Source organism: Empidonax traillii, unplaced genomic scaffold (assembly GCF_003031625.1).
Source record: "Empidonax traillii isolate 1590-97213 ecotype Southwest subspecies unplaced genomic scaffold, ASM303162v1 scaffold461:size861717, whole genome shotgun sequence".
Lineage (NCBI taxonomy): Eukaryota > Metazoa > Chordata > Aves > Passeriformes > Tyrannidae > Empidonax > Empidonax traillii.
Genome location: NW_020955654.1, coordinates 372,901 through 395,773, shown reverse-complemented (window position 1 = coordinate 395,773; position 22,873 = coordinate 372,901). Strand labels below are relative to the sequence as shown.

At 60.5% G+C, this 22,873-nt stretch overlaps 3 protein-coding genes across 4 annotated transcripts; 2 read left to right on the top strand and 1 right to left on the bottom strand.

The window, feature by feature from the left end:
- The first annotated feature begins 308 nt into the window (after positions 1–308).
- CNTF (ciliary neurotrophic factor) lies at positions 309–4,643 on the top strand. Of its 2 annotated transcripts, none has more exons than XM_027895498.1 (3): positions 309–403; positions 3,584–3,874; positions 4,170–4,643. In XM_027895498.1, the coding sequence occupies exons 2-3, from the start codon at positions 3,761–3,763 to the stop codon at positions 4,638–4,640; spliced, it is 585 nt and encodes a 194-aa protein (XP_027751299.1). In that variant the 5' UTR covers positions 309–403; positions 3,584–3,760; the 3' UTR covers positions 4,641–4,643. The 2 variants fall into 2 exon arrangements, with proteins under 2 accessions (XP_027751299.1, XP_027751300.1); XM_027895499.1 differs by lacking the exon at positions 309–403 and adding an exon at positions 2,976–3,012.
- Positions 4,644–9,197: 4,554 nt separating this feature from the next.
- Positions 9,198–17,507, top strand: DTX4 (deltex E3 ubiquitin ligase 4). Its single transcript, XM_027895465.1, has 9 exons — positions 9,198–9,460; positions 11,905–12,628; positions 13,441–13,502; positions 13,687–13,848; positions 13,970–14,031; positions 14,317–14,469; positions 15,138–15,299; positions 15,605–15,694; positions 16,010–17,507. Exons 1-9 carry the CDS (start codon positions 9,250–9,252, stop codon positions 16,241–16,243), a joined length of 1,860 nt encoding a protein of 619 aa, XP_027751266.1. The 5' UTR covers positions 9,198–9,249; the 3' UTR covers positions 16,244–17,507.
- Positions 17,508–18,397: 890 nt separating this feature from the next.
- Positions 18,398–20,673, bottom strand: MPEG1 (macrophage expressed 1). Its single transcript, XM_027895460.1, has one exon. It carries the CDS (start codon positions 20,637–20,639, stop codon positions 18,483–18,485), a length of 2,157 nt encoding a protein of 718 aa, XP_027751261.1. The 5' UTR covers positions 20,640–20,673; the 3' UTR covers positions 18,398–18,482.
- Between the last annotated feature and the right edge of the window lie 2,200 nt (positions 20,674–22,873).

The window sequence follows — 22,873 nt, the reverse complement described above, 5'->3', positions numbered from 1 at the left end:
TAGATCATGTTTGCTCAGAGAGGCCCGGGGGCTACAGGAGCCCTGCGTGGGAGAGGCAAGGAGGAGCATCCCAGTTTGACGACAGTAATTTGCACTTTGAACATGCTTCGTTTTTGTGTTGTGGTAACAAGATTCCTTATTTATTGATTAAAAAAGGGTCGGTATTTTTTAGTTCTGTTCTTAGGGGGCGGGCGTGGAAGGGGTTCAGGCTGTTTCCCAGTAGGCTCCAGTGCAGGGAGCACGGTGTGCCATCGTAACAGCGGCTTTGAGGGCCGAGGGGAAGGCAGCGCTCTGGAGTCAGATGTGTCTCGCAGCTTTTCCAGAGTAGAGGAGGGAGAGCCCCTGGAGAAGAGCCCTGTGTGCCATGGGGGTTTCTGCAGCAGCGTGTTAGCAGGAGGATGAGGTGAGTGATGGAACAGCTGGCTGTTGTCTCCCTCCCTCCCAGCTCCGGGTGAGCTCCTTGCGTTAAATGCTCCGCAGCCTTTCGGGGAAGGATGTTGTTGGCCAGGAACTTGTTCTCGTGACTTGGGGCAGTCGTGAGCTGCTTGCTGCTGGGGGGATGTGGTGCTCCTCATCTGACTCTGCCTCTCCTTTCCAGGTCTAGGCCAAGGCACAGGGACTGGATGTGGTTTTCTCAGGCTTGTTTATCCAAGGCAATAGATTGACGTGGGACTAAGGGGCTGTCAGCTTCTCTCCCTGCCCCCGTTATGGGGGAGGGTGTTGTGTAGCAGTGTTCTCAAAGGTTCTCTCTTCTGCACAGATGCCCCTGCTCTCCCTGAAGTGTGGCAGGCCAGGTGTTGCCTGCTGATGTAGTTAGGGCAGCTCTGAGCCCTTGGAAAAGTTTACATAGGGTAAGAGGTGTCTGCTATGGAGACTTGGATTTTTTTTTTGCTCTTCTCTGAGACTTTGTGTGGAGATTCAGTGGCCTTGAATTCGTAGTGGTTTTGGAAGAGGTGAGGAATAACCTGGCTTTTTGTTTGTTTGCTTGTTTATTTTTGGTTGGGTTTCTGTGGTTGGGAGCAGAGCTAAAGTGTTTTGTCCGAGCACAAGATCAGCTGAGTTAGTCTGTAGCACACAGCAGCTTGGCAAAACCGGGTACCTGGGGTCTAGAAAACCGCAATAAAATGTGGAATTTAATTGGAAACTTAACAGGAAACTGACTCTGAACACCCACTCTGTCCCCTGTGCTGCCTGGAAATCCGACCGTGGCCCAAACATGATGGCTTTTATTGGGCCGTTTGTCCCGGTTTGCCCCCTCCCTTCCCTCCTTACACAGATACCTTTGTCAGAGCAAGTCGAAACACTTCTGGTGTTGGGGCGGATTGTGGCGGAACAGTTGGGTGTCTGGTGCTCTGGGCGAGGGCATCCCATGTTCTCACCGTGGCAACAGCCTGGCTCTCAGGCCTGCCATGAGGTGAGGGCCCAGCACACCTAGTGGAGGGTCCTTTGGGACAGTGCAGGCAGGTCTGCAGTGGAATGGAGTTTAAACTAAACCAGTTTCTTCAGTTGGGATGATCCAGTTTCTTGCTTGGATCACATTACCGTGATTTCCATCTGGAGCTGCTTTCTCTGCCAGCCCCTGTGCCCGTGGGAGGTGCGGGGTGGGCAGAGCCTTGCACAGAACACTAAGTGGAGAGCCCGGGGATTCCTGGTCAAGGGATGGCACTAAAATGCCTTTGGGTCAAAGGCTTGCTTGCCGCTGACTCAGTTCTTGACACCTGGCTGGGAGCTGAGGGAGTGGCCTGGTCCTGCAGCCGCCCCGAGCGGAGCAGACTTTGCCACCAGCCACATTTCTGGGATGCAAAATCAGACACTCCCCTTGCTTCCCGGCCTGGGCACCTCTGATCCTGCCGCTCCCCGCCTCGTCCTTCCATGACACCTCTTGTAGCTCTCCCTTTTCTTTTTCTGGCCGTGGCCAGGTGCCTGTCTGTCCTCTAACCACAGCCTGCTCGCCCCTGATGCAGGAGAGATGTGTAGTAGCTCCCTTCCCAGGCCCCTCTGAAGCCCTAAAACTGACACAGCCCTCCTGCAGCTCCTCCTCCCCTCGATGTCTCTCCTTCACTCGCATGCAGTTTGCTTCAATAAATTATTGTAGTAGTTTGCAATAAACTTTTTTGTATTTTTTTTCCCCTGTATTTATTTTTTTTTCTCCTCCTGGGGAGGGGTTGGAGGGGACTCAGGGCCCTTTGACCACTCTCGGGGCTGTGCCCACCATGGGCAGTGCTTTAGGGGTCAAGGGCTGCCGGGGCCAGGGGCTCCCAGAGCTCAGCAGCACTTTCTGCAGTAGCCATGAGGTGACAAAGAGGCTGCTGGGGGTACGGGGCCCCTTGACCAGGCACACTGTGGTACTTGTGGGAAGTTGCTTTCAAGTCTTGGCTTTTTTTTTCCTCCTTATCTGGGTGATACATAACCAAAATAAACATACTGAGGAAAAACCAACCCAACCCCGTGGGCTGTTTTTGTCCTGGTGCATGCAGCTCATCTGTGGGGTGGCTGGTGCTGTCCTTGGGATGGCTCTTCCCCATCCCACGTGGGGGGGGTGCGTGAGTGGCTGCTGGTGCCAGCTGCCAGCAGGGTTGGAGTCATGACCCTGGGCCAGTTTGGGGGGCTCAGAACCAGACTCATTTGATCAGCTTTTGGGCTCCCAAAGAGAGACTCAGGGCTGTGTTGTGGACCTCAAAATGAGGCTCAGAGCTTAAGAACAGAGACTAAATGCTTCATTTTGCAGTTCTGAAACCACGCTCTTACATGCCCAATTCTGGGCTTAGAAACAGGCACTAAATACTGCTTTCAGGGCCTGAGGCAGAGAGCATGTCCTGTATCTTTGGGCTTACAAAGAGAGACCAAGTGCTGCATTTTGGGGGCTTAAAAACCAGTGACTAAGTCCTGTGTTTTGAGGCCCTGAAACCAGGGTTACTCAGCCAGTGCTTGGGCTCACAGAGAGAAACCAAGTCATGCACTTTGGGGGCTTGAAGGCAGAGACTGAATCCTGTGGAGTGACCAGTGCTGAAGGTGAGAAATGGGAGACTGAGTCCTGCTGGCCTTATGTGGCCACATTTAGGGCTGAGAAACAGTGACTGAGTCCTGCATTTTGGGGTCTTGAGGAGAGACCACGTCCTGTCCCATAGCCCCTCTTTGGGGCAGAACCCCTCTGGGAAAGGGAGGTTAAACCTGGGGTCCCAGTCCCATGGCTGTGGGGCAGTAAGAGGGCTGGAGGTGACTGGGACTGACCCTTCTGCAAGGTTTTGGGTTGCAGCTCAGCTTTGGGCTGGTGCTGCATGTGCAGCCTGGAGGGTCCCCTCGAGCCTCCACTCCTGGCCCTGGTCAGCCCCTGCCGCCTGCCCGGGCTGGGGTGTTGAGCAATGTCCGGGCTTTGCTCGCCTCTTCCCGGCAGTGGTTTCCCGCGCTCCGCATGAGCCAGAGGGATTAACGTGCTGCAAATCCCACTGTGTGGCTGGGAGGGAGGAGTGGGTCAGCTGGCGCTGGCAGCCTGTTGCTGCCGAGCGAGACGGTTCTGGGCAAAGCACTTGGAGTAGCAATGCGTGGGGGAATCAGGGGAATAATCTGTCGCTGTTGATCCCAGAGGCGGGAATTTGCAACGTGGTGCCAGGCCCCAGGCACGGAAGAGGGGGAGAGCCAGGCCAGCGGACCTGTGAGCGGAGCTCCCGGCTGGAATGCACCAGCTCAGCAAGTGATTGTCCTGCCCGGGCCGGGCGGGCACTGCGCCCTGAGCCTGGTGGCCGTGACAGCTGCCCGGACCATGGCGGGAGCAGACAGTCCCTCGCCTGCTCTCCGGCGCCGTGACCTTTGCGCCCGTGGCATCCGCCTGGCCGGGAAGATGCGCTCAGATGTCGTGGACCTCCTGGATGCCTACGTGAGTTTGCCCTGCTCCTTCTGGCTGCTGCGGGGCTGGGAGTGCTGGTGGGGTCTGGGAGGCTCCTGGCAGCTGTGGGGTGTGAGGAATCTGTCCTGTGGCAGGGATGGGGGATGAAGCTCTGCGAGTTTCTGCACGTGCTGATGCCTGGGCGAACCTTGGGCTCCTGGCCTTGCACAGCCACAAACCCCTCCCGGACTGGGCCCCCTGGAGCAGCGCTGGCATGGCTCGGGGCGGGGGATACCCCCCAGATTGCTCCGACCACCGCTGATCCCTAGTGGGTCTCGCCCTGCAGGTGGAGCGGCAGGGCCTGGACGCCTCGGCCAGCGTGGCGGCGGTGGAGGGGGTGCCGCCGGCGGCGGTGGAGCACTGGGACGAGCAGACGGGGACCCAGCGGCTGCTGGAGAACCTGGCGGCCTACAGGGCCTTCCGCGCCCTGCTGGCGCAGATGCTGGAGGAGCAGCGGGAGCAGCTGGGTGAGGCCGACGCCGCCCTGGGCCGGGCACTGGCGGCCGTGCTGCTCCAGGTCTCAGCCTTCGCCTACCACCTCGAGGAGCTGCTGCGGCTGGAGAGTCGCGGACCCCCGAGCGAGGAGGAAGATGGGCCGCCCCCCCAGCCCCAAGGCCTCTTCGAGCAGAAGCTGCGGGGCCTGGGGGTGCTGCGGGAGCTGGCCCAGTGGGCTGTGAGGTCTGTGCGGGACCTGCGGCAGCTCGCCAAGCCTGGCCCGGCCGCCGGCTCATCCCCCAGCCCGGCCGAGAGGCCGTGAAGGCGAGCGTGGGGCAGGGGGTCTCAGGTGCCGCCGGGGCACAGTGGGGGGCAGCTGACAGTGAAGGAGGGAAGGCAGATGGGAGGGACCGTGCCATTAATCCCTGGGTCCCCCGTGCTTTTGGTGCCACTCCCTGTGGGGAAACTGAGGCACGGGCCACAGTGTACCTCGGAGGGAGCAGGGAGCCCCAGGCAGGGCTATCCTCAGTGGTCCTTGGGCTGGCAGTTGAAATTATCCCCTGGGAACCAGCTTTGCTGCTCACCCCAGGGCCTGGATGCCATGACCCTCAGCGGAGATCCTTTTCTTTGGAATTTGGTTGCTGCCTGGTTTGCTGTGGCCACCCTGGGGGCTCTTGTGGATGCAAGGCAGGAGCCAAGGGACAGCAAAGTGTCACCTGGCCAAAGGAGTCTTGGGACCTGCCCCGCAGCTGCAAGGAGCAAGGCTTCACCTCATGCACATCTTCTGCCCAGCTTGCATTGGCTGCTCACTGAATTTCTGCTCTAACTGCTTGGGGGCTTTTTGGGCATGGGGGGGAAGTGGGGATATAGTCAGGAGGAAATTTCTTAACCTCTTGGACATGGTAATGGAGAGGATCTTTTCACTGAAGGCTGTGATTCAGAAGCCCCTCTGCAAGGAGGTGAGTGCCTCCGGGTGTTATTTTAGGACTGGAAATGGCATGGAGAATCAAACAGCCCCAACCTCACCACTCACCCTGTGGAGTGTTTCAACAGTGTTTCACAGCTGCCTGAGCTGTGGTTCTCATGCCAACTGGATGTGAGGGCTGCTGGCTGTTGAGTGAATAAAAGGGCTGGGAGATCTACCAGGGTGATGTACTTCTTGGGGGAGGTGAGACAGTGGGGCTCAACCTCACCGGAAAGCCTGGTCTGCCGTGTGCCCACACCAGGGAAGGGTCAGTCCCGGCGGGATGAGGGGTCTAGGGGGGATGGGACTCACTGGGAGGCCGTGGGGAAGATGAAGGAGCTGGGGAAGATGACGAGGACGTGGGGGGGTTGCTGGGGTTGTGCCTTGTCCTAGTGTGGCCCTGACTTCTACCCTGGCCTGTGAGAGGAAAGGCAACATGGAGGGAGAGTGGAGCCATGAAACGGGGAGGAGGTTGGGGACAGAGGCTGGGGACATGCCCGGCTGGCCCCGCACAAAGCGGCTTTGTCATGGCTGGTGGGGACAGCACTGGCCCCAGCACTGGCAGTGTCGGCACGGGGGCCCTGGTGCAGCACCAAGGCACAGCCCCCAGAGCTCATCCTGCCCACCCCACTGGCCACATTGGGGCACCTGGCACAGTGAGGTCGGCTCCAAGGGTGGTTTGGTGCTGCCTCTGTTTACGGGTGATGCCCACGAAGAAGAATGTGCACCTTCTTCCTCGCCACTGACTGACTGTCTGCCTGCAGCTTTACAGCTCAGACTGGATTACTGGGATGTTTCTGCTTCCCTGCACTCAGGAATAACAATTTCTGGTCACTATTTTTTTCAGGTTTAGTGAAAGCGAGTCCCTTTTCTGACAGGTATTTTTCTCTCCCGATCTCCTCTGCTTTGTACACTTGAAGCCATCTTGCTTGTGCCCCCTTACACCCTCCTGTTCAGCAGTGCTCACACCGTCTGCCCCTCACCTTCCCAGAGGTGGGCACAGGCATCTGGAGGGAGCCTCGTGACACAAGCAGGTGGGAACAGACCCCTTTTCTCCCACAGCAGTAGTTGCCTGGTCCGAGGTGACCTTCAGGTCCCAGGAGAGCCGGGATCACCCAGCCCTGGCTTGCAACTCGATCCTTCCGTATCAGCTGCTGGCACTGAGCTGAGCTCGGCGCTGCAGTCGCTCTCGGGGGATAGAAGCAGCAACAGGGACAATGATGTCGCTTCAGGGGCTTCCCTGTCTTGGGAAACACCGCTTTTGCAACCTTCCTTGCTCCTGCCCTGTTACCTGACCAGCGGTGCTGGGTGTGTCTGTGTTTGTGGAGCAGCCGCAATGCTCGGGAATGGCCACCAGAAACAATGGGAAAAAGCAATCCATAATCCAAACCTCCACGCTCTGGCTGAGCTACGGGCTCCAGCTCTCAGCCTTTTCCTGCCAGCCAGCCCCCACTGGGGAGTCTGAACTGGCTGGGATTTAGTGCTATTTTTCAGCTGTAGCCCCGAGGGATTCACCAGTGAAGTGATTTGGCGAGAACAGGGGCACCCGACAGCTGAGCTCCCTTGGTGCCAAGAGGCCCTTTGGACTTGCTTTGCCACAGGCTGAAAAGAAGTTGATGTGGGTGGCTGGAGGTGACTGAAGCTGTTTATTTTGGAAACAAATTAGGTGTTTGAGAGGAAGATAGTCATACCCATGTGGCTGATGCTGCTGAGGACCCCATGCAGTGGCTTCCTGCAAACTGAGAACCCACCAAAACCATCCAAGATTGTGCTTTAGGAAGAGAGGAAGGCTCTGCAGTGCTGGGGGGAACGGGGAAGGGGGGCAGGGGGCTGCACTCCCACATTGCAGCAGGGAAGGACCCACCAAAAGCAACCCATGGATGTGTTTAATTTCAAAACAATAAATATTTGGGCTTAACGTGTGGTTGGGCACACTTTGTGGGGTTGGAAAGGTTTCAAGATGACTGAGTCTGCTCCCTCACCTCAGGCACACTCACTTGGGTGCTGGCATCTGTGCTGGGCGAGAATGGATTTGCCCCTTGCCCACCAGCACTTGCCCACTGGTGGGGTTCAGTTGTGCAGCTCTGGCTCCTGACTCCCTGATCCTGAGCTGCAGCCGGGGGGTGGATGTTCACCAACACTTTCCTTTTTAATAGCAGGAAAACCTTTTCCTCCAGCCTGAGTCAGCGGAAAGGATTTCCCCGGGTTTCCTCGCCGTGGCTTTGGCTGCACTTGTCTTGCCTGAAGGAACAGGTGAAAAGGCAGAGGAGGGGCTCCCCTTCCCAGGAAGGGTCGGGAGCCCTCCCTTCTTGCAGGAGAAGGTGCCTCAAGCCTGGCTCTGTATGAGCTGGGGAAAGGAGAGCCCGTGCGGTTCGCCTCGTCCTGTCCCACCACAGCACTTGCCAGCTGGCACCTCCCCAGTTAGTCCCCACCTGTTTCTTCCCCACTTCTTCCTTCACTTTTTCCTCTATTTGGATCATTGTCTAATGGTTTCTCACCACAAGTGCTGCTGGCAGACACTCAGCAGGATGGGCAGTGCCTGGGAAACAGGTTTGCCAGGAGAGGAGCTGCACCAGCCCCGAGAGCTCGGCAGTGGTGTGTCCCGTGGCCTGGGGATGAGCTGCCCTCCGAGCCAAGGTGGACTGTGGACTGGAGGACTTGCTGTGAAACCTGCGCATACAGTTCTCCCAAACCAGGAATTGATAGGTGTTTGATATCCAAGGAAATTTTGTGATTCTGAGCGCAGGAGCACCAAAGGAGGTGAGACTGACACTTGCCTGTCCCCAACATCTGGGCATTCAGGGCTGCCCTGGGAAGATGCTCGTGGAGCTCAGTGGAAGAACAAGCTCAGGAATGCTTTTTTGGCTGCTCCAGTCCCAGAGTTGCCATAGCACAGAGGTACTTCTGTCACAGTGGGAGCAGCACTGGTTTTATTTTGGCCTTCATTGCCTCCCTCAGTTGGAGCAGCAGAGTCCCAAAGGATTTGCAGCCTCACTCTGGGCTGAAGCTGCGTGAAATCTGCAGGAAAAGTACTTCTCAGGGAAACTGAATTGTGGCAGGCAGCTGGGAGAGCTGGGGTGCAGGACCTGGGCCTGCAGCCCAGGTACCCCTAGACATGAGACAGTTTTGTGTTTCAAGGGCCACAGGAAAGGGTAGCTCAGGGGGCTGCTCCCTACAAGCGCTGTGGCCTAGACAGGGAAATGGGAGAAGCTCTTGGACCACATTTCTTTGTCACAGCACATGAAGTGGGGTCCATGTTAACCCATCAGCACCCCAAGTCCCATCACTGGCAGGTGGGGGCCCACAGGGGTGGGAGCACACCAGGGGCTCCCTGGGCTGCAGTCCTGATTGAAGGTGTGGGGATACTGGGAGGGGTCCCAGGGACACAGGGTGGAGGTACAGGGGGTTCAGGGACAGTGGGAGAAGTCCCATGGGTGCAGGGTGTGGGTCCAGGGACCCAGGGGGTGGGTCCAGGGGCAGTCTGCAGTGGCAGGGTGCAAGGTGGGAATACAGGGACACCAGGGACCCAGCTGTGGGGATACAGGGGGCACTGGGAATGGTCCCGGGGGTGCAGTGTGGGTACAGGGACACCAGGCACCCAGGAGTGCACAGTGGGGGTACGGGGGGCACTGTGAATGCTCTCAGGTGTGCAGGGTAGGGGTCCAGGGGCAGACACATGTTTCTCGCCCCCTCGCGGTACGCCCAGTGACACCGGGGCGGGGCGGGTGGCAGTGCCGCCAGGGCGGTGCCTCCTGGCCGTGCCCGGCCGTGCCGCCGCCGGGGTGCCGGTGCGGGCGGGGCCGGCCGGCAGCGGCGCCGCGGGTGCGCGCAGGGGCGGCCCGGCCGTGCGCGGCTCCGGCTCCGGCCGCGAGCGGGGGCGGGCAGAGCCCTGCGCCGCGCCGAGCATGCGAGAGCCGGCGGGGCGGGCTGCGGTGGGGCGGCGAGCCGGGCTCGCGGCGGCGGAGCCATGCTGCTGGCCTCGGCCGTGGTGGTGTGGGAATGGCTGAACGAGCACGGGCGCTGGCGGCCCTACAGCCCGGCCGTCAGCCACCACATCGAGGCGGTGGCCCGCGCCGGGCCGCGGGCGGGCGGCAGCGTGGTGCTGGGCCAGGCCGACAGCCGTCTGGCGCCCTACATCATCGACCTGCAGTCCATGCACCAGTTCCGCCAGGACACCGGTGAGTCGGCCCCGCGCCGCGCCCCAGCGACTGCCGGGCCCCCGCGGCGCTCCTTGCCCGCACCGCACCGCACCGCGTTGCCCGGCCGCCGGGATGCTTCCGAGGCTCCCCGGGCTCTGGCGGTGCCGGAGCCGCTCCGCAGGGCGCTACCGGGCCCCGCCGTGCCCGCGATGCCCCGCCACCGCCCGGCCGTGCCGGCGATGCCCCCGCGATGCCCTGCGATGCCCCGCACCGCCTGGCCGTGCCGACGATGCCCTCCCGCCCGGGCCCCGGGCCCCCCGTGCCGCGCGTCCCTGCTCCCCCCGGGGCCGTGCTGCCTGGCCTCCTCCCCGCTGCAGCGCCCCTCCTGCGCCCACCCCGCGGGCTTCTCTTGTCCGTGCGTGCCGGGGAAGCCCGTCCCCAGCAGACCTTTCTCCCCGTTCCCTCTGTGCTGCCTCTGAGCCGCCATCAGGCACGAAGGCCTAGAGAGCTGAGCGGTACTTGACTGCCAAATCCTGCCCCGGGGGCTGGCAGCCCCTGGGGTGCCCAGGGAGGGGGCACAGGCAGGTGGGGCAATGCTCAAGGAGGGCGCAGGCAGGTGATGGGGATTGTCTGCCCGCCAGGTGGGGGGCCCTGTGCCAAGAGCGGAGTTTGTGACCCCCCCCAGCAGCCCTGTGATGGCCAGTGTGCTTTGTCCCTGGGGCAGGGGGTGCTGGGTGCAGCAGAGCGCCAGACACCCTCCTTTGTCCTTCTTCCCCCAGCAGCCTTGGGGGCTGGCGGCGACCCTCCCCTGCCCGGGGGTGTGGGGACAAGGGACCTCTGCAAAGAAGGGGCTGGGGGCCAGCTTCTGAGGGCTATTGTTGCCCAGGGTGGAGGACTGAAAGGGAGATTGTTCTCTCTCTCCCTGGGTTGCTGGGGATGTTGGTATTTTGGGTCATTAAACAGCTCTGATTTGGGGGGGTCGCGACCCTGGCAGGCCCTGAATAGCTATTGTTCCCTTTCTTCCCCTGTTGAATGGGAGGCCGGCTGGCGGCGCGGGGCTGGGGGAACACACAGCATTCCCACACTGCTGCCTGGGGACCGCCAGATGCCGCATGCCGCCGCCGGATTAGGATAAATCACCCTCCGGCCCCGCTTTGTGCGCCGAGCGCCGGCGGCTTTTCTGACCTGGGTGCTCCTTCGCAGGACAGGGCCGGTGGCTTGGCTTGCCTGGCGTGTAGCTGTACCCCACCCGCTATAGCAGAGTACCAATCAACACCTTTTCGTTTTTAGCCCACTGGTGTGTGCGACATGGCCGTGTGGGACCAGCGGTGGTGGCTGCTCCCTGCAGAGTGGTGGGGGTAAAAAGGCACCACTGAAATTCTTGCAGGCTTTGCAGGACACGTGGTGAAAAGCCGAAGCAGCAGGCTTGTTATTTCTTCTCTTTAAGCTTTCTTGTTCCCAGTGCTGGCAGCGGGGCTGAGCCATGGGGTTGTGCACAGGGGTGTGGAAGCAGCGCTGCTTGGGAGATCATCCCACCTGTTACACAAACACCTCTGGAATAACACGCTCAGGATGGGACCCCAGGGCTGAGCCTGGCCATGTTCGGCCTGCTCTGCCATTCCATTAGACATCCCAAAGAGGAAGGCTTTCTCCTTGTTGTAGGAGTTTCCAAAATCTCTGTCCATGCTTTGAATGCATCCTAGTTGACAGGGAGTGGTGGGAAAGGAAAGACCTCGCAAAAATATGGATGCAGGGCACAGAACCTTTGTGCTTTGTGTGCTCTGATCCCACTCATGATGTTTGCTGATGGGGGAGCAGAAGCCAGGCACAGGGCCCCACTCAAACTCCTTGGCCTCACTGGGATTTTCCCTGTGCCACAGTCTGGGTTTTCATTGCGGGCCGGTTTGGGAGCTGCAGATGGCAGGGCTGGCACCAGCCCCGCTCCCCTGTGTGCATGAGTGCCTGTGTGCGGCACTGCTGAGGGGCTTGGAGATGCCCCTGAAATCTTTTATTGAAACCTCTTCTAGTCTAGAGCTGAGAGGGAGGCAGTGCCAGGCACTGCAGGATGCCGGTGCCCTAATGACTGGTTTCATCAGGCTCCTGTGGGAGGTCCCCGGGAGCAGACTGGAGCAGCCAAACTTGTGGTGCTGTGTTTCCCCAGTGGGGCCAAGTGGCCGCGTGCCATGGCTGAGAGCACTGGGCGGGAAATCCGCCCTTCCCTTTAACCCAGTCGCACTGGGGCAGAGGCCCCAGGTCGTGAACGGACCTCAGGGTGCTTTGTGGCAGGGCGGCTCGCAGGCAGCAGCCAGGGGAGTCCAAGGCACGCCAGTCCCCTGCCAGGGTGAGGACAGCAGCTGAGCCGGAAAACCGTCCTGTCCCCATGTGGATGGCACTGGCAGGGCAGGTTGGAGTGGTTTTGCTCCCTGCCCACAGGTGGGTGCTGGCGCCAGGGTCTGACGCCAGGGTCTGTCACCCTCCCTCAGGCACGATCCGCCCTGTCCGGCGCAGCTACTACGACCCATCGTCGGCGCCAGGCAAGGGAGTCGTCTGGGAGTGGGAGAATGACAGCGGGACGTGGACGCCCTACGACATGGACGTGGGCATCACCATCCAGCGCGCCTACGAGAAGCAGCACCCCTGGGTGGACCTGAGCGCCATTGGCTTCTGCTACATTATAGACTTCGTGACCATGGGCCAGATCAACCGGCAGACACAGCGCAAGCGCCGCGTCCGCCGCCGGCTCGACATGGTCTACCCACTGGTCTCAGGCACCCTGCCCAAGTCCCAGTCCTGGCCGGCCAGCCCCGGGGCAGCGGCAGCCCCACCGGTCCCTGCCTGCACCTGTCCCCAGTGCCTCCTGGTCATGAGCGTCAAAGCCACCGTGTCAGCCACCGGCCCTGGCACTGCCACCCTGCAGCCCCGCAAAGCCCCCGCCCTGCCGCTGGCCACCCCCAAAGCACCGACACCCACCCCGGGGGCCAAGGCACCCAGCGGCTTGGCTGTGGTGCGTGGCTCGCTGAAGCCGCTGGCAGCCCAGGGGGGGCGGCGGCAGGCGGCCAGCACGCCCGCCCTAAGCTCGGCCAGCAACACCGGCAGCCCCCCCAGTGCCGGCAGTGGAAAAGCAGCCCATCCTGGCCTTGGCACCCTGAACCGCAGCCACCTCCAGCGCCTGGCCATCGCCCAGTCCCGGGTGCTCATCGCCTCTGGGTGAGTCCCGCTGCCTGCGAGCGAGGGGGTGCCTGGAGGGAGGAGGGGGCAGCGCAAGCTTTTCCCCCCTCCCCAGGGCACAGAGGGACCCCACCAGCCCTGAGCCTGGTGGGAGACAGACCTCAGTGCTCCCCAGGCTCCCAGGGTAGGGCGCTCTGCTGGGCCCCTCGCCTTCCCCGCAGGTGCCTGGGGACTGGAGCGTGGACGAGGTGGCTCCTGCATCTCAATGAAGAGGCTGAGACTGCTCTTTCTCTTGGAGGCAGGGGTTGGGTGAGGGACTGCGAGAGGCCCAAAGAAAAGCCATTCATACCCCATGAGAAGGGGTCCCTCCAGACCCCCCACCCACATTTTTGTGAGGGGGTGGACATTTAATGAGCCTGTTTCTCCTCTTTGTCTGGCTCTACCGTCAGCCTTCTGTTGCAGCCTGGCCCCTTTCCTCTCCCTCTCCATCCTCCCCCTTCCCTCTGCTCCTGACCTGCTGGGAAACTTTCCCATGGAAGAGAGCCCCAAGGGGAGTGGGGGAAAAGAGCTGTGGCAGTGACGTGGCTATAGGAGAAAAGAGAAAAAGAAACAACAGACTGGCCCGGGGAGCAGTGACAAAAAGGGACCATGAATGGAGATGCAGGCAGAGTTTCTAAAGCGCCAGAGAAAAGGCGGTGATGGGGCGGGGGGGGGGGCACGTTGCCCCATTGGGGGATTCTCTGTTTCCATCCTGGGCCCGTGCAGTTGCTCGGGCAACTGTTGTCTGGCCCCTGGGCCCTGTGGGGACGTAGGTGCTGCCACCTGACGTAGTCTCTGCTGGCTCCCCTCAGGGTCCCCACTGTCCCTGTGAAGAACCTCACTGGCTCCAGCCCCGTCAACCCAGCGCTGGCAGGTGAGAATGGGGTCGCAGCGGGTGCCCATGAGTGCTGGGTTCCCCAGGGTGAAAGGATAAACAACCCCGGGGTAGGGGACAGACAGCCTAGTGGGGCGGTTTTGGGGATCGTGTGGGGTCTGAGGTGTGGCTGGTTCCTCGGTGCTGTTTCCTCGGTGCTGTTTCCAAGCCGTGTTTTCCCCAGGGATCACAGGGATCCTGATGAGCGCTGCCGGGCTGCCTGTGTGCCTGACCCGGCCCCCCAAGCTGGTTCTGCACCCCCCACCCGTCAGCAAGAGCGAGATCCAGTCCATCCCCGGTATCTCCCACACCTGCCGCAAGACCACCAAGAAACAGGCCAAGAAGGGTGAGAGGCATTTGGCTGCTTGGCCCCTGTCCCCCCCTTCTCTACCTGGTTCCCCTGAGCCCCCGTCCCCTCTGCTGCCCCTGGCAGTGGGTTTCTCCCTCTGACTCTTGCTCTCCTGCAGGTAAAACCCCAGAGGAGGTACTGAAAAAATACCTGCAGAAGGTGCGGCACCCACCAGACGAGGTGCGAGCGGCGGGGGCTGTGCTGGGGTGTCCCCGGGCTGCTTTGCTCCGGGACGGGCAGCGGGACATGCACCATGTCCTGGGCCATCTCCTCCCTTCCCGTGCAGGGGTGTCCCACCGCCCCTCATGGCTCTTCTCTGTCCCCTCCAAGGAGAAGGGATGGGTGGGGCAGGAGCAGCAGCCCAGCCCCAGGGGTGGGTGCTGGTCCCAGGGCAGCTCATCAGCCCCGTGTCCTCAGCTCTGGCTGTGTCCATCCATCTGATCCCTCTCCTCCCCTTCTATGCAGGACTGCACCATCTGCATGGAGCGTCTCTCTGCCCCCTCTGGCTACAAGGGGCCCCAGCCAGCCGTCAAGCCTGACCTCGTGGGGAAGCTGGTCAAGTGTAGCCACGTCTTCCACCTGCACTGCCTGGTTGCCATGTACAACAACGGCAACAAGGTGAGAGGCCTCGGCTTGGCCAGCTGTGCTGAGCTGCCCCTGCTCCCACTAGGACAGCACTCGGGTCCAGCTGCCTCAGAGGACTCTGACCTCCCACCCTGACACAGTTTAATTTTTATCAGCAGCACGTGCTTCGGGACTGCTAAATCAGAACCTGGGCTTGCCTGGGTGTGTTTTCCCCCACTGTGCCCAGTTTTATGTGCTTGCTTTCCTTCTGAGTTTGAACTTTCATTCCCTGACTGTTTGAGCAGAGCTGCCTGGAATCTGGTGCCTGGCAGTGCTTTTCCAGCCACAGGAGGGCTTTCCCAAGCCTGCTGTAAATGGCCTGACATTCCCTAGAAAATATATTCCCCATTGCTTGGAGATTTTTAATATTTATTGTATTTCCCCCTTTGAAAAAAAAAACAAACCAAACCAAACCAAAAATCCCCACCAAATCAGAGGGAGGGAAAGCAATGAGGACTCGAAAACTGATGGGGAAGAGGAACACAGACCCTCAGGTTTTTGGGTGAAGCTGGGTAGCCGTAGTGAACTTCCCCAGCCCTATCCCACGCTTCCTGGGTGTTTTTTTGGTGACTTTCACGATTAAAGCAGCGTTCAGTGCTGCTCAGGCACCAAGTGCCTAGCGTGGCTTGTGGACACCGGTTTCAGTGTGTTCCTGCTCTCAGGATGGGAGTCTGCAGTGTCCCACCTGCAAAACCATCTATGGGGTGAAGACGGGGACGCAGCCCCCAGGGAAGATGGAGTATCACATCATCCCTCACGCACTGCCCGGCCACGCTGACTGCAAAACCATCCGCATCATCTACAACATCCCCCCGGGTGTGCAGGTGAGGCCTGGCCACGTGGCCAGGGGGGTAAAGTGGGTGATCCTCTGTGGGGCTGGTGGCTCTTGTTGCTGCTGTGTTACCCCCCAGGTCATGCTGCAGTTCGTGCCTTCACTCAGGAGCTGCTTGTCCATAAGGATGTTGTGGGAAGTCTGGGTTGTGTCTGGATGGGTGTGTTGTCCCTGTCTGCTTGGTGGCAGGGGGATGGCAGCAATTAGTGTCCACGAAGGCTGGGGAGGATTACCTTGTGCCCAGAGTATCCTTTTGAGCTCCACAGGGGTTTTCTTCTCCCACTTCCCACATTGCAGGGACCGGAGCACCCAAACCCCGGGAAGAGCTTCACGGCCCGTGGCTTCCCCCGGCACTGCTACCTGCCAGACAGCGAGAAGGGCAGGAAGGTGAGGGGCTCACCTGGGCAGCTCCAGCTGGCCAAGGCACATCGAGGAGGAGCGTGGGGAAAAATGGACTTACGCAGGGGGAGACTTTCCCGTGGAGAAGAACCTTCCCACATGCTGGGGGAGCTCAGCAGCCTGGTCCCTCTGTTTTGGGACCAGGGGCAGGACCCTGTGCTGGGATCCCCAGCTCCCTGCAGGGCCTGGCTGCAGGTTGCCCATGTTGCCAGGGCATACCGCGATGATCAGGTGTGCCTTGAACAGGAGCGGGTGGTTCACCACGTGGCGTTTGCTTTGCTGCCTGCCCCCTCTCCTCCACAGGTCTTGAGGTTGCTGCTGGTAGCCTGGGACCGGCGCCTGATCTTTGCCATTGGGACCTCCAGCACCACAGGTGAGTCAGACACGGTGATCTGGAATGAGATCCACCACAAGACAGAGTTCGGCTCCAACCTCACTGGCCATGGCTACCCTGACATCAACTACCTGGACAATGTCCTGGCTGAGCTCGCAGCCCAGGGCATCACGGAGGAGAGCCTGGCGCAGGAGAAGGACTGAGACCGTGGCAAGGAAGCACGGAAAGGGTTGCCCGTGCTGGCACCCACCAGGATAAAGCTGCTGGAGAAACCCGCCTGGGGGCTTTTCAGGGTTCACCTGGGGCTCCCCTGCTCCCAGTGGCACCTGTGCAGTGGGAACATCCCCAGGCTGGCCAGGAATGCGGGAGAAGGTCCTTTCGGCCGTCCCCTTCACTCCTGCGGGGTGGGAACCTCCCCACACACAGCTGTGGGACTTCAGGTGGCGTGGCCACCCCTCTGGATGGTGTGCTGTCCTCGCTGCCACTGTGCTGAGGGCTTGGGGGGTGCCAGGCTCCCCTCTCTCCTCATCCACACCGGTCCCAGCCTGACCCAACTCCCCTGACACCCACCTGGGGCTGGGACCTGTCCTGGGATGGGAGCTGGAGCCATGGGAGGCCCCCTTGCTCTGCCTTGTCCCTCTGACATTTGTTTGTTTGTCCGTTCTGTCCGGTACCTTCCCACTGGTCTCCTGTGTCCGTGGAGGTTGGGGGGCCCTGGGCTGCCCCCCAGCCCTGTACCCTCTGCTCGTCTTGGCTGTGTCTGAGCTGTGCCCTGCAGGGTCCCCTTGTCTGGGCTGCCCCTGCCTCTGCATGCCAGGGAGGGGCTGGTGTGTGCTAGGAAGTGGAAGGGGGGGACAGCGATGGACGTTTTGTGGCCTGTGTCCCACCCCCACTGCAGTGGGTTCCTTGAACTGTTTGTATGGGGGTGTCCCCGCGTTGAATTTCTATAATACCTCATATTTTGGGGTTTTGTCGTATATATGTACATATAGGGGGGGCATTTGTGGAGGCAACCTGAGGCCTGGGAGAACGTGGGGCTGCAGCCAGACTGGGGCTGGGCACGGTGGTGCTTGGGGATGAGACAGGGGCTGTGGGGACCCCCCACCCCATCAGGGCTCTGCCCCACGGAAGGGCGGTCACCTGTGGGTCCCCACGGCGCCAAGGCGCAGGTGGGGCTGAGAACTGTTCCCCTTGCTGCCCCCAGAGAGGCCTTGGAGGGGCTGGCGTGGGCTGGGGCATGGGTAGGAGAGTGTGGGTGATGAGGGGGTGGGGGAGTATGTTCTATGGCATTCTTGGGCTCCCTGGGCCTTTGAGTGCCCAGGGCAAGTGGAATGTGTCCCTGCCCAGGGGGTTTGGAATGAGATGGTCCGTGAGGTCCCTTCCAGCCTAAACCAGTGTGGGATTCATGGGGCCCTTCACGCCTGTGCCAGGTGCTGGCGAGGTCACCACGGTTTTGGGGGCTGTCCCCAGTGCTGGTGTCTGGCTGCCCACGAGACCTCCGGGGTTGGAGAGCAAGAGTTGGGGGCAGCACCCACCAGTGCCCAGGCCACCCCCAGCCCTGTGCTGTTGCTCCCTGGGGGAAGGTGGGATCTCCCAGCCAGTTTTGTTGCAGTCCCCTCCTGGTTTGCCTGGGGAGGGTCACCTCACCCTCTGTGCTGGGGACGGTGGCGCGGGAGGGGGCCCATCCTTCTGTGCATCGTTCTGTTGTCGTTGCTGTTTTTCCTCTCCATGGTCTGGAGGGTCTGTCACCCCTGCTGGCCACCCCGTGGAGGGCAGTGGGGGGTCAATAAAGCGAATGGCAGGGGACCTTCGTGGTCCCTGCACGGCCTGGCCTCTCTGTTGTCTTCTGTCAGTCGTCTGTGTGGCCAGGCGAGCGAGGGGCACTGAGAGCAGGGCCAGGCACCCCTCGTCCCCCTGAAGTGCCTTTGCACCCATCTGTCCCCAGCCTTCCTTAGCCTGGGTTATTTTCTACCTCAAGGGAGAAAACCTCTTTCCCCAGGAACACCACCCCCTTTTTGGGTGGCTTGGCTGCCCAGGGAGCTGCACAGCTGTGTGATTTCTCCTCCACACCAACCCTGGGTTTTCCCTGGTGCAGACAAACTCTATCTGGAGCTATGCAAAACCCTGCCATGACCCGGGCAAGGAAGGGGAGGGTCCCCCCCCACCTCCAGCCCCGTGGCTTTTATTGTGACTAAGTCTTTCCACAACGTGACTTCTTTTTTTTCTTTTTTAATGCTCTGTTGACTACACAGTCGGTCGCTGGCTGAAATAAAACTGCTCCGTGGCTCTGTGCATGCGTGTGTATATCTATCCCGATAGATATACATGGAGACAGGGGCTGCCCTGGGCTTGCGGGGCGGCTGCTCCGCTCCCTCCTTCCCCGCGGGGTGCAGCAGGGGGGCTTTGCCTGAGTTTGGGGCAGGCGATCTGGGCAGGGGGCACTCAGGCCACCAGCCCCTCAGGCTCTTGCTGGTAGCCCTCGCCCACGCTCAGCACGGTGCTGTCGGGGGGCCCAGCAGGGCCCACGCTGTCCCCCGCGCCCAGGGCGCGGTACCCCCACGCCTTGTACCTCCGGTGGCCATACCAGGCCATCACCAGGACGGTGGCCGAGCCGGCAAGGATCGCCACAGTGATGCCAGCCACCTCGCCCCCCGTCAACCCCTGCTCTCCCACCATTTGCGCCACATGCCGGATTTCCTCGGGCTGCGCCAGCCGCCACACGTGGCTCTGCCCGTCCTTCACCCAGGTGCTGTCCCCGTCCCGCACCAGCACGGTGTCCACAGCCGGCAGGTTGGCGGGGGGCCGGGTGAAAGGGGGCAGGCGGGCGGGCGGCAGCGAGCCCCCCGTGAAGAGCCCGGCCTGGACGCAGAATTCCACCTGGCAGCTGTCGCTGATGAGCGCCAAGTGCTGGCTGAAGCCTGGGGGACAGCCCTTGACGTGGGGGTCCTCGGCGGTGCCTTGGTGCTGCCCGGCCAAGGGGTTCCCTGCCTGGCAGCTAAAGAAGCCCCCGAAGGGCACCGCGTACTGGGCCCCCGCCTCGTAATCCTGGCTCACACACACTCTGAGCTCGCCAAAGAGCTTCAGGGGGAAGTACCCCGAGGGACAGGACTGGGCACTGGTGATGGGGTTGGCGCTGTGGGTGCTGAACAGCCCCCCAAAGAGGTATCCCGAGTTGGGGGCCACCGTCCCATTCGCGGCGCACCAGTAGGCACTGAATTGCACCCGGGAGATCCAGAAGACGTCCTGGCACTTGCGATGGCAGAAGATGCCCAGAATGCACTTGTTGTGGCATTCCAGGTGGCTGTGGCCCTCCTCCCTCTCCTGCACGCCCAGCAGCACCGGAGTGTAGGTGGTGGGGCAGGAGAACACCCCAGTGAGGGGGTTCCTCTGCTCCAGCCCCCGGCACAGGGTGCTGGTGTCGGGGCCGGCCAGCCCCACACACTGCTGGAAGACTCCCCCAAAGGTGAAGTTGGCCATGGCACCCTCGCAGGAGCCATCATCGGTGTTGGCATGGAAGTTGAAGTTGGGTGAGGAGGCGTCGGTGCAGCCTGGGTGGGTGTTGAAGGTATAGTAGCGGCGGATGGCCATCTCCACCCACCTGGCCAGCCTCCTCACCGTTGGGGTGGGCAGCTCTGGCAGTGCGCTGGGCTTGATGTAGTAGTACAGGGGCAGCCCTGAGCGGTCCAGAGCCACCAGCTGGTTTTGAATCCTCTCCTGCCAGGTCTTGAGGGTGATGCCTGGGTAAAAGGGGGTCCCGCCGATGCTCTCCACCCTGGAGTGGGTGCGGTTCTGCAGATACTGCTTGGTGAAGCCAGAGCTGATGTCCAGGGTCTCCCGGGTTTCCGCACTGACGATGCTGTGGAAAGCCGCACCGGCCGAGGCAGTGACCGCGCTCCGTGTGCCCCAGGTGTCCTGCAGGAAGGTCGCCTTGATCTGATCCTCCTGCACCAGGCTAGCTCCGGCATCCACGGAGGTGATGGCGTGGGTGCCGTAGTTCAGCACCAGCACCTCGGCCAGAAAATCAGCCATGCGTGTCTGGTTGTTCTCCAGGTGGCTGGCGATGGTCAGCAGCTGCTTCTTGAAGCCCTGGTCCAGGGCTGCCCCCGGGTCGACCTTGGCGGTGTAAACCAGGTTCCTGACTTGCACTCGGGTGGTCACGGCGCGGTCCTTCACGTGGTGGGTCTTGGTCCGGCAGAAGTCGTAGGAGAACTTGCCATTGATGGAGGAGAAGAGGGACAGTTCCAGGTTGATGGAGGCAGAGGTGAGGCTTCGATAATCTTTCCAGGACTCGATGATCTCAGAGTGGACATCCAGGTTGCTCTGCTTGACAGGGATAGTGAAGATCTCGTCTGGGATGATATAAGATCCGTCCTCTGTGGTCTTACACAGCGAGTAGCCCAGGTTGATGACTCTGCCCATATCCAAATTTCTGAGGTTATCCCAGCCCCCTCCCGGCAGGACTTCCAGACGTGAGAGCTTCAGGGTCTTCCTGCACTCCAGAAACCCCAAAGAGGAGGAGAGCTCCTGTGACTTCTCAGTGCCTCTCACCCATGCCATGGGCACCCAGATGAGCAAGACCCCCCAGTGCACCCAGCCCATGGCTGAACCGGTGCAGAACCCTCTACCAGTCTGAGCGGGGAGGCAGGAGCTGGGGAAATGAGCTGGCTGGGGGATTAGTGAAAGGGAAAGGAGAAGTGAAAGCTGAGGCATGTGAGAAATGACAGTGGAACCGAGACAGGGGTGTGGGGAGCAGAAAGTTGAGGTGCCCAGAGTTTGCTGCCCTCCTTGTTGCAAAAGCTCCCTCCCCATGAAAGCTGTTCTGCCCGGGGTGGGGCAGGGAGAAATCTGGCTTTAAGCTCTTCACCGTGCTCAGGGAATTTCACTGTGTAAATCTCCCTCGTCCAGTGCTTGGGTGACTCTCCTCTGCCCCTGGGTGGCCCTGTTTCCTCGGTGTCAATGCAAGGGACCTGTCCCCAGCCCTACAGCCTTGGGGTCCCACCCTCATGGGGTCTGACCCTGGTCACACAGGCTTTGATGCTGACTCCAAGGCTTTTCTTTGGGGCAAAGGAAATGAAAAGAAGTGGAGAGGCAGTGCTGTGTGGGAGACAGTGCAATGCTTGTCTCCCCTCTCTTGGGCAAGAGGTTGCACAAGACCCTGGGGCAGGCACCGGTGGTTCTGGAGGTTCCAGCCCATGGCACAAGTGTCTGGGCCCTTTGCAACCTCCTCTATCCCATTCCTGACCTTCCTCCAGGGTCTGCAGTGCTGGGGAAAGCATCTCCTGCTCAGGAATGCCGAACCTTAGGAACCTGGTGCCAAGGGCGCTGCCCCAGCTCTGCCCAGGGATGCTGGAGAGTGGCTGGGCTCTGGTTTCGGTGGCACGGGGCACCTGCTGCACGTTTTGGGGAATAAACAGTTGAAGCAGTTTGTGATGTGAAAGCTGTGACTCCTTCCATATGGACGGGCTCACTTCCCCTGGTTTTGCTGGTTAGTTCCTCTTTCCAGGGCAGTTCTGGCAAGGAGGAGGTTGAAGCCAGAGCTGTGATGGAGGTGGGGAGACCATAGATGCCTTTCCCATAGATGCATTTCCCCAGCAGTCTCACGGTATCTCTCTTGGGCAGTGCTGCTGCCAGTGGTCCCTCTGAACTGTGTGACAGGCAAAAACCCCAGGGCAAAGGAGAGCTGGGGATTTTGGACATGGGTAATTTAATGGCATCAGTTCACAGCTGTGCCAGTTCAGTGAATGCCAAAGGGAAATCCGAGACTTCTCCAGCGGGAATGTTTTTCCCAGGTATAGTAGTATGGTACTAGTACAGAGTTCCTGAGATTTGGGGTGGTTTTTCCAGTTCCTTCTGTGGATTCTCCCTCTCTCAGCCTCACTGGCCAAGTGGGAGATGCAGCAGCAGCAGTTCCAGGGCTGGAGCTGTTGGGTGGGTCTGGGAGCCCAGATTGCCCTATCCCGGTGCAGCCTGTCCTGTAGCCCCCCGGGGGATGTCCCTGCAGCAGCGCCCCGGGAAGGGAGGAGACATCTCCTGGCACTGCTGGAGCCGGGGCAGGAGATGAGGCCCCATCCTCAGGGACATTTCCTGGGCCATGGGGCAGCCGGACGGGAGCTGGGGGGACTCCAACCCTTTGGAGGCTGCCCTGCCCTCCCTTGATTTTTTCCCCCTTTTTGCAAGTGGGATGTCCATGTGTCAAGGGCTTTCTGGAAGCACTGAGCTGCTGGTTGGGGCAGCTGGACTCGTTTTGTGCCTTCTTTGGGGGCAAGGGAGTCTGGGGGTTGATGGTGTCCCGGAGCAGGTGAGTGGAGGATGAGGGTGGTCACCTCCAAAAAGGGAGGTGACAGCCCCAAAATACCTGAAAATTTATGAGGGAGTTGTGTGTAAAACACTGCAAAGTTCCTAATTTATATATATATATATATAGGGGAATAATATTAATGATTAATTGATTTCAAAATAAACCTCCGTATCTGCTGTGTTATAGACAGGATTTCAGACTATGAGGAACTCTGCTTATGGATCTATAGGGATCGAAAATACAAATAAACACGGTTTTGTACATAAAACAATAAAGGGCTCGGAAATGTAGGAGAAGATGACCTGTAGGAAGGAACTGTGTACTCCGATGTTTTTGCTCTCTCCCCTGGCTGTAACTCCCCAAATGTGGGATCTGGGACCTGGGCCGGGATTTCAGTGGGGGCTCGTTAATCAGCCCGCGCTGCCCCCGAAGCCGCGCGGTCGCGGTGGCTCTTTGCTCTCAGTGCTGCCGTCTGCTGGGAGCCCCCGGCACTGCAGCTCGGCAGGAGCGGCACCGGCACCGCCCGGGGATGGAC

What these genes read in the sequence shown, in the direction of transcription:
- MPEG1 (XM_027895460.1), bottom strand. Translation starts at nt 20,639, where the DNA reads ATGGGCTGGGTGCACTGGGGGGTCTTGCTCATCTGGGTGCCCATGGCA.
- DTX4 (XM_027895465.1), top strand. Translation starts at nt 9,250, where the DNA reads ATGCTGCTGGCCTCGGCCGTGGTGGTGTGGGAATGGCTGAACGAGCAC. An exon ending in CAAGAAACAGGCCAAGAAGG is followed by an intron (nt 13,849 to 13,969) that starts GTGAGAGGCATT and finishes GCTCTCCTGCAG; the next exon opens with GTAAAACCCCAGAGGAGGTA. An exon ending in TGTACAACAACGGCAACAAG is followed by an intron (nt 14,470 to 15,137) that starts GTGAGAGGCCTC and finishes TCCTGCTCTCAG; the next exon opens with GATGGGAGTCTGCAGTGTCC.
- CNTF (XM_027895498.1), top strand. Translation starts at nt 3,761, where the DNA reads ATGGCGGGAGCAGACAGTCCCTCGCCTGCTCTCCGGCGCCGTGACCTT. An exon ending in TGGACCTCCTGGATGCCTAC is followed by an intron (nt 3,875 to 4,169) that starts GTGAGTTTGCCC and finishes CTCGCCCTGCAG; the next exon opens with GTGGAGCGGCAGGGCCTGGA.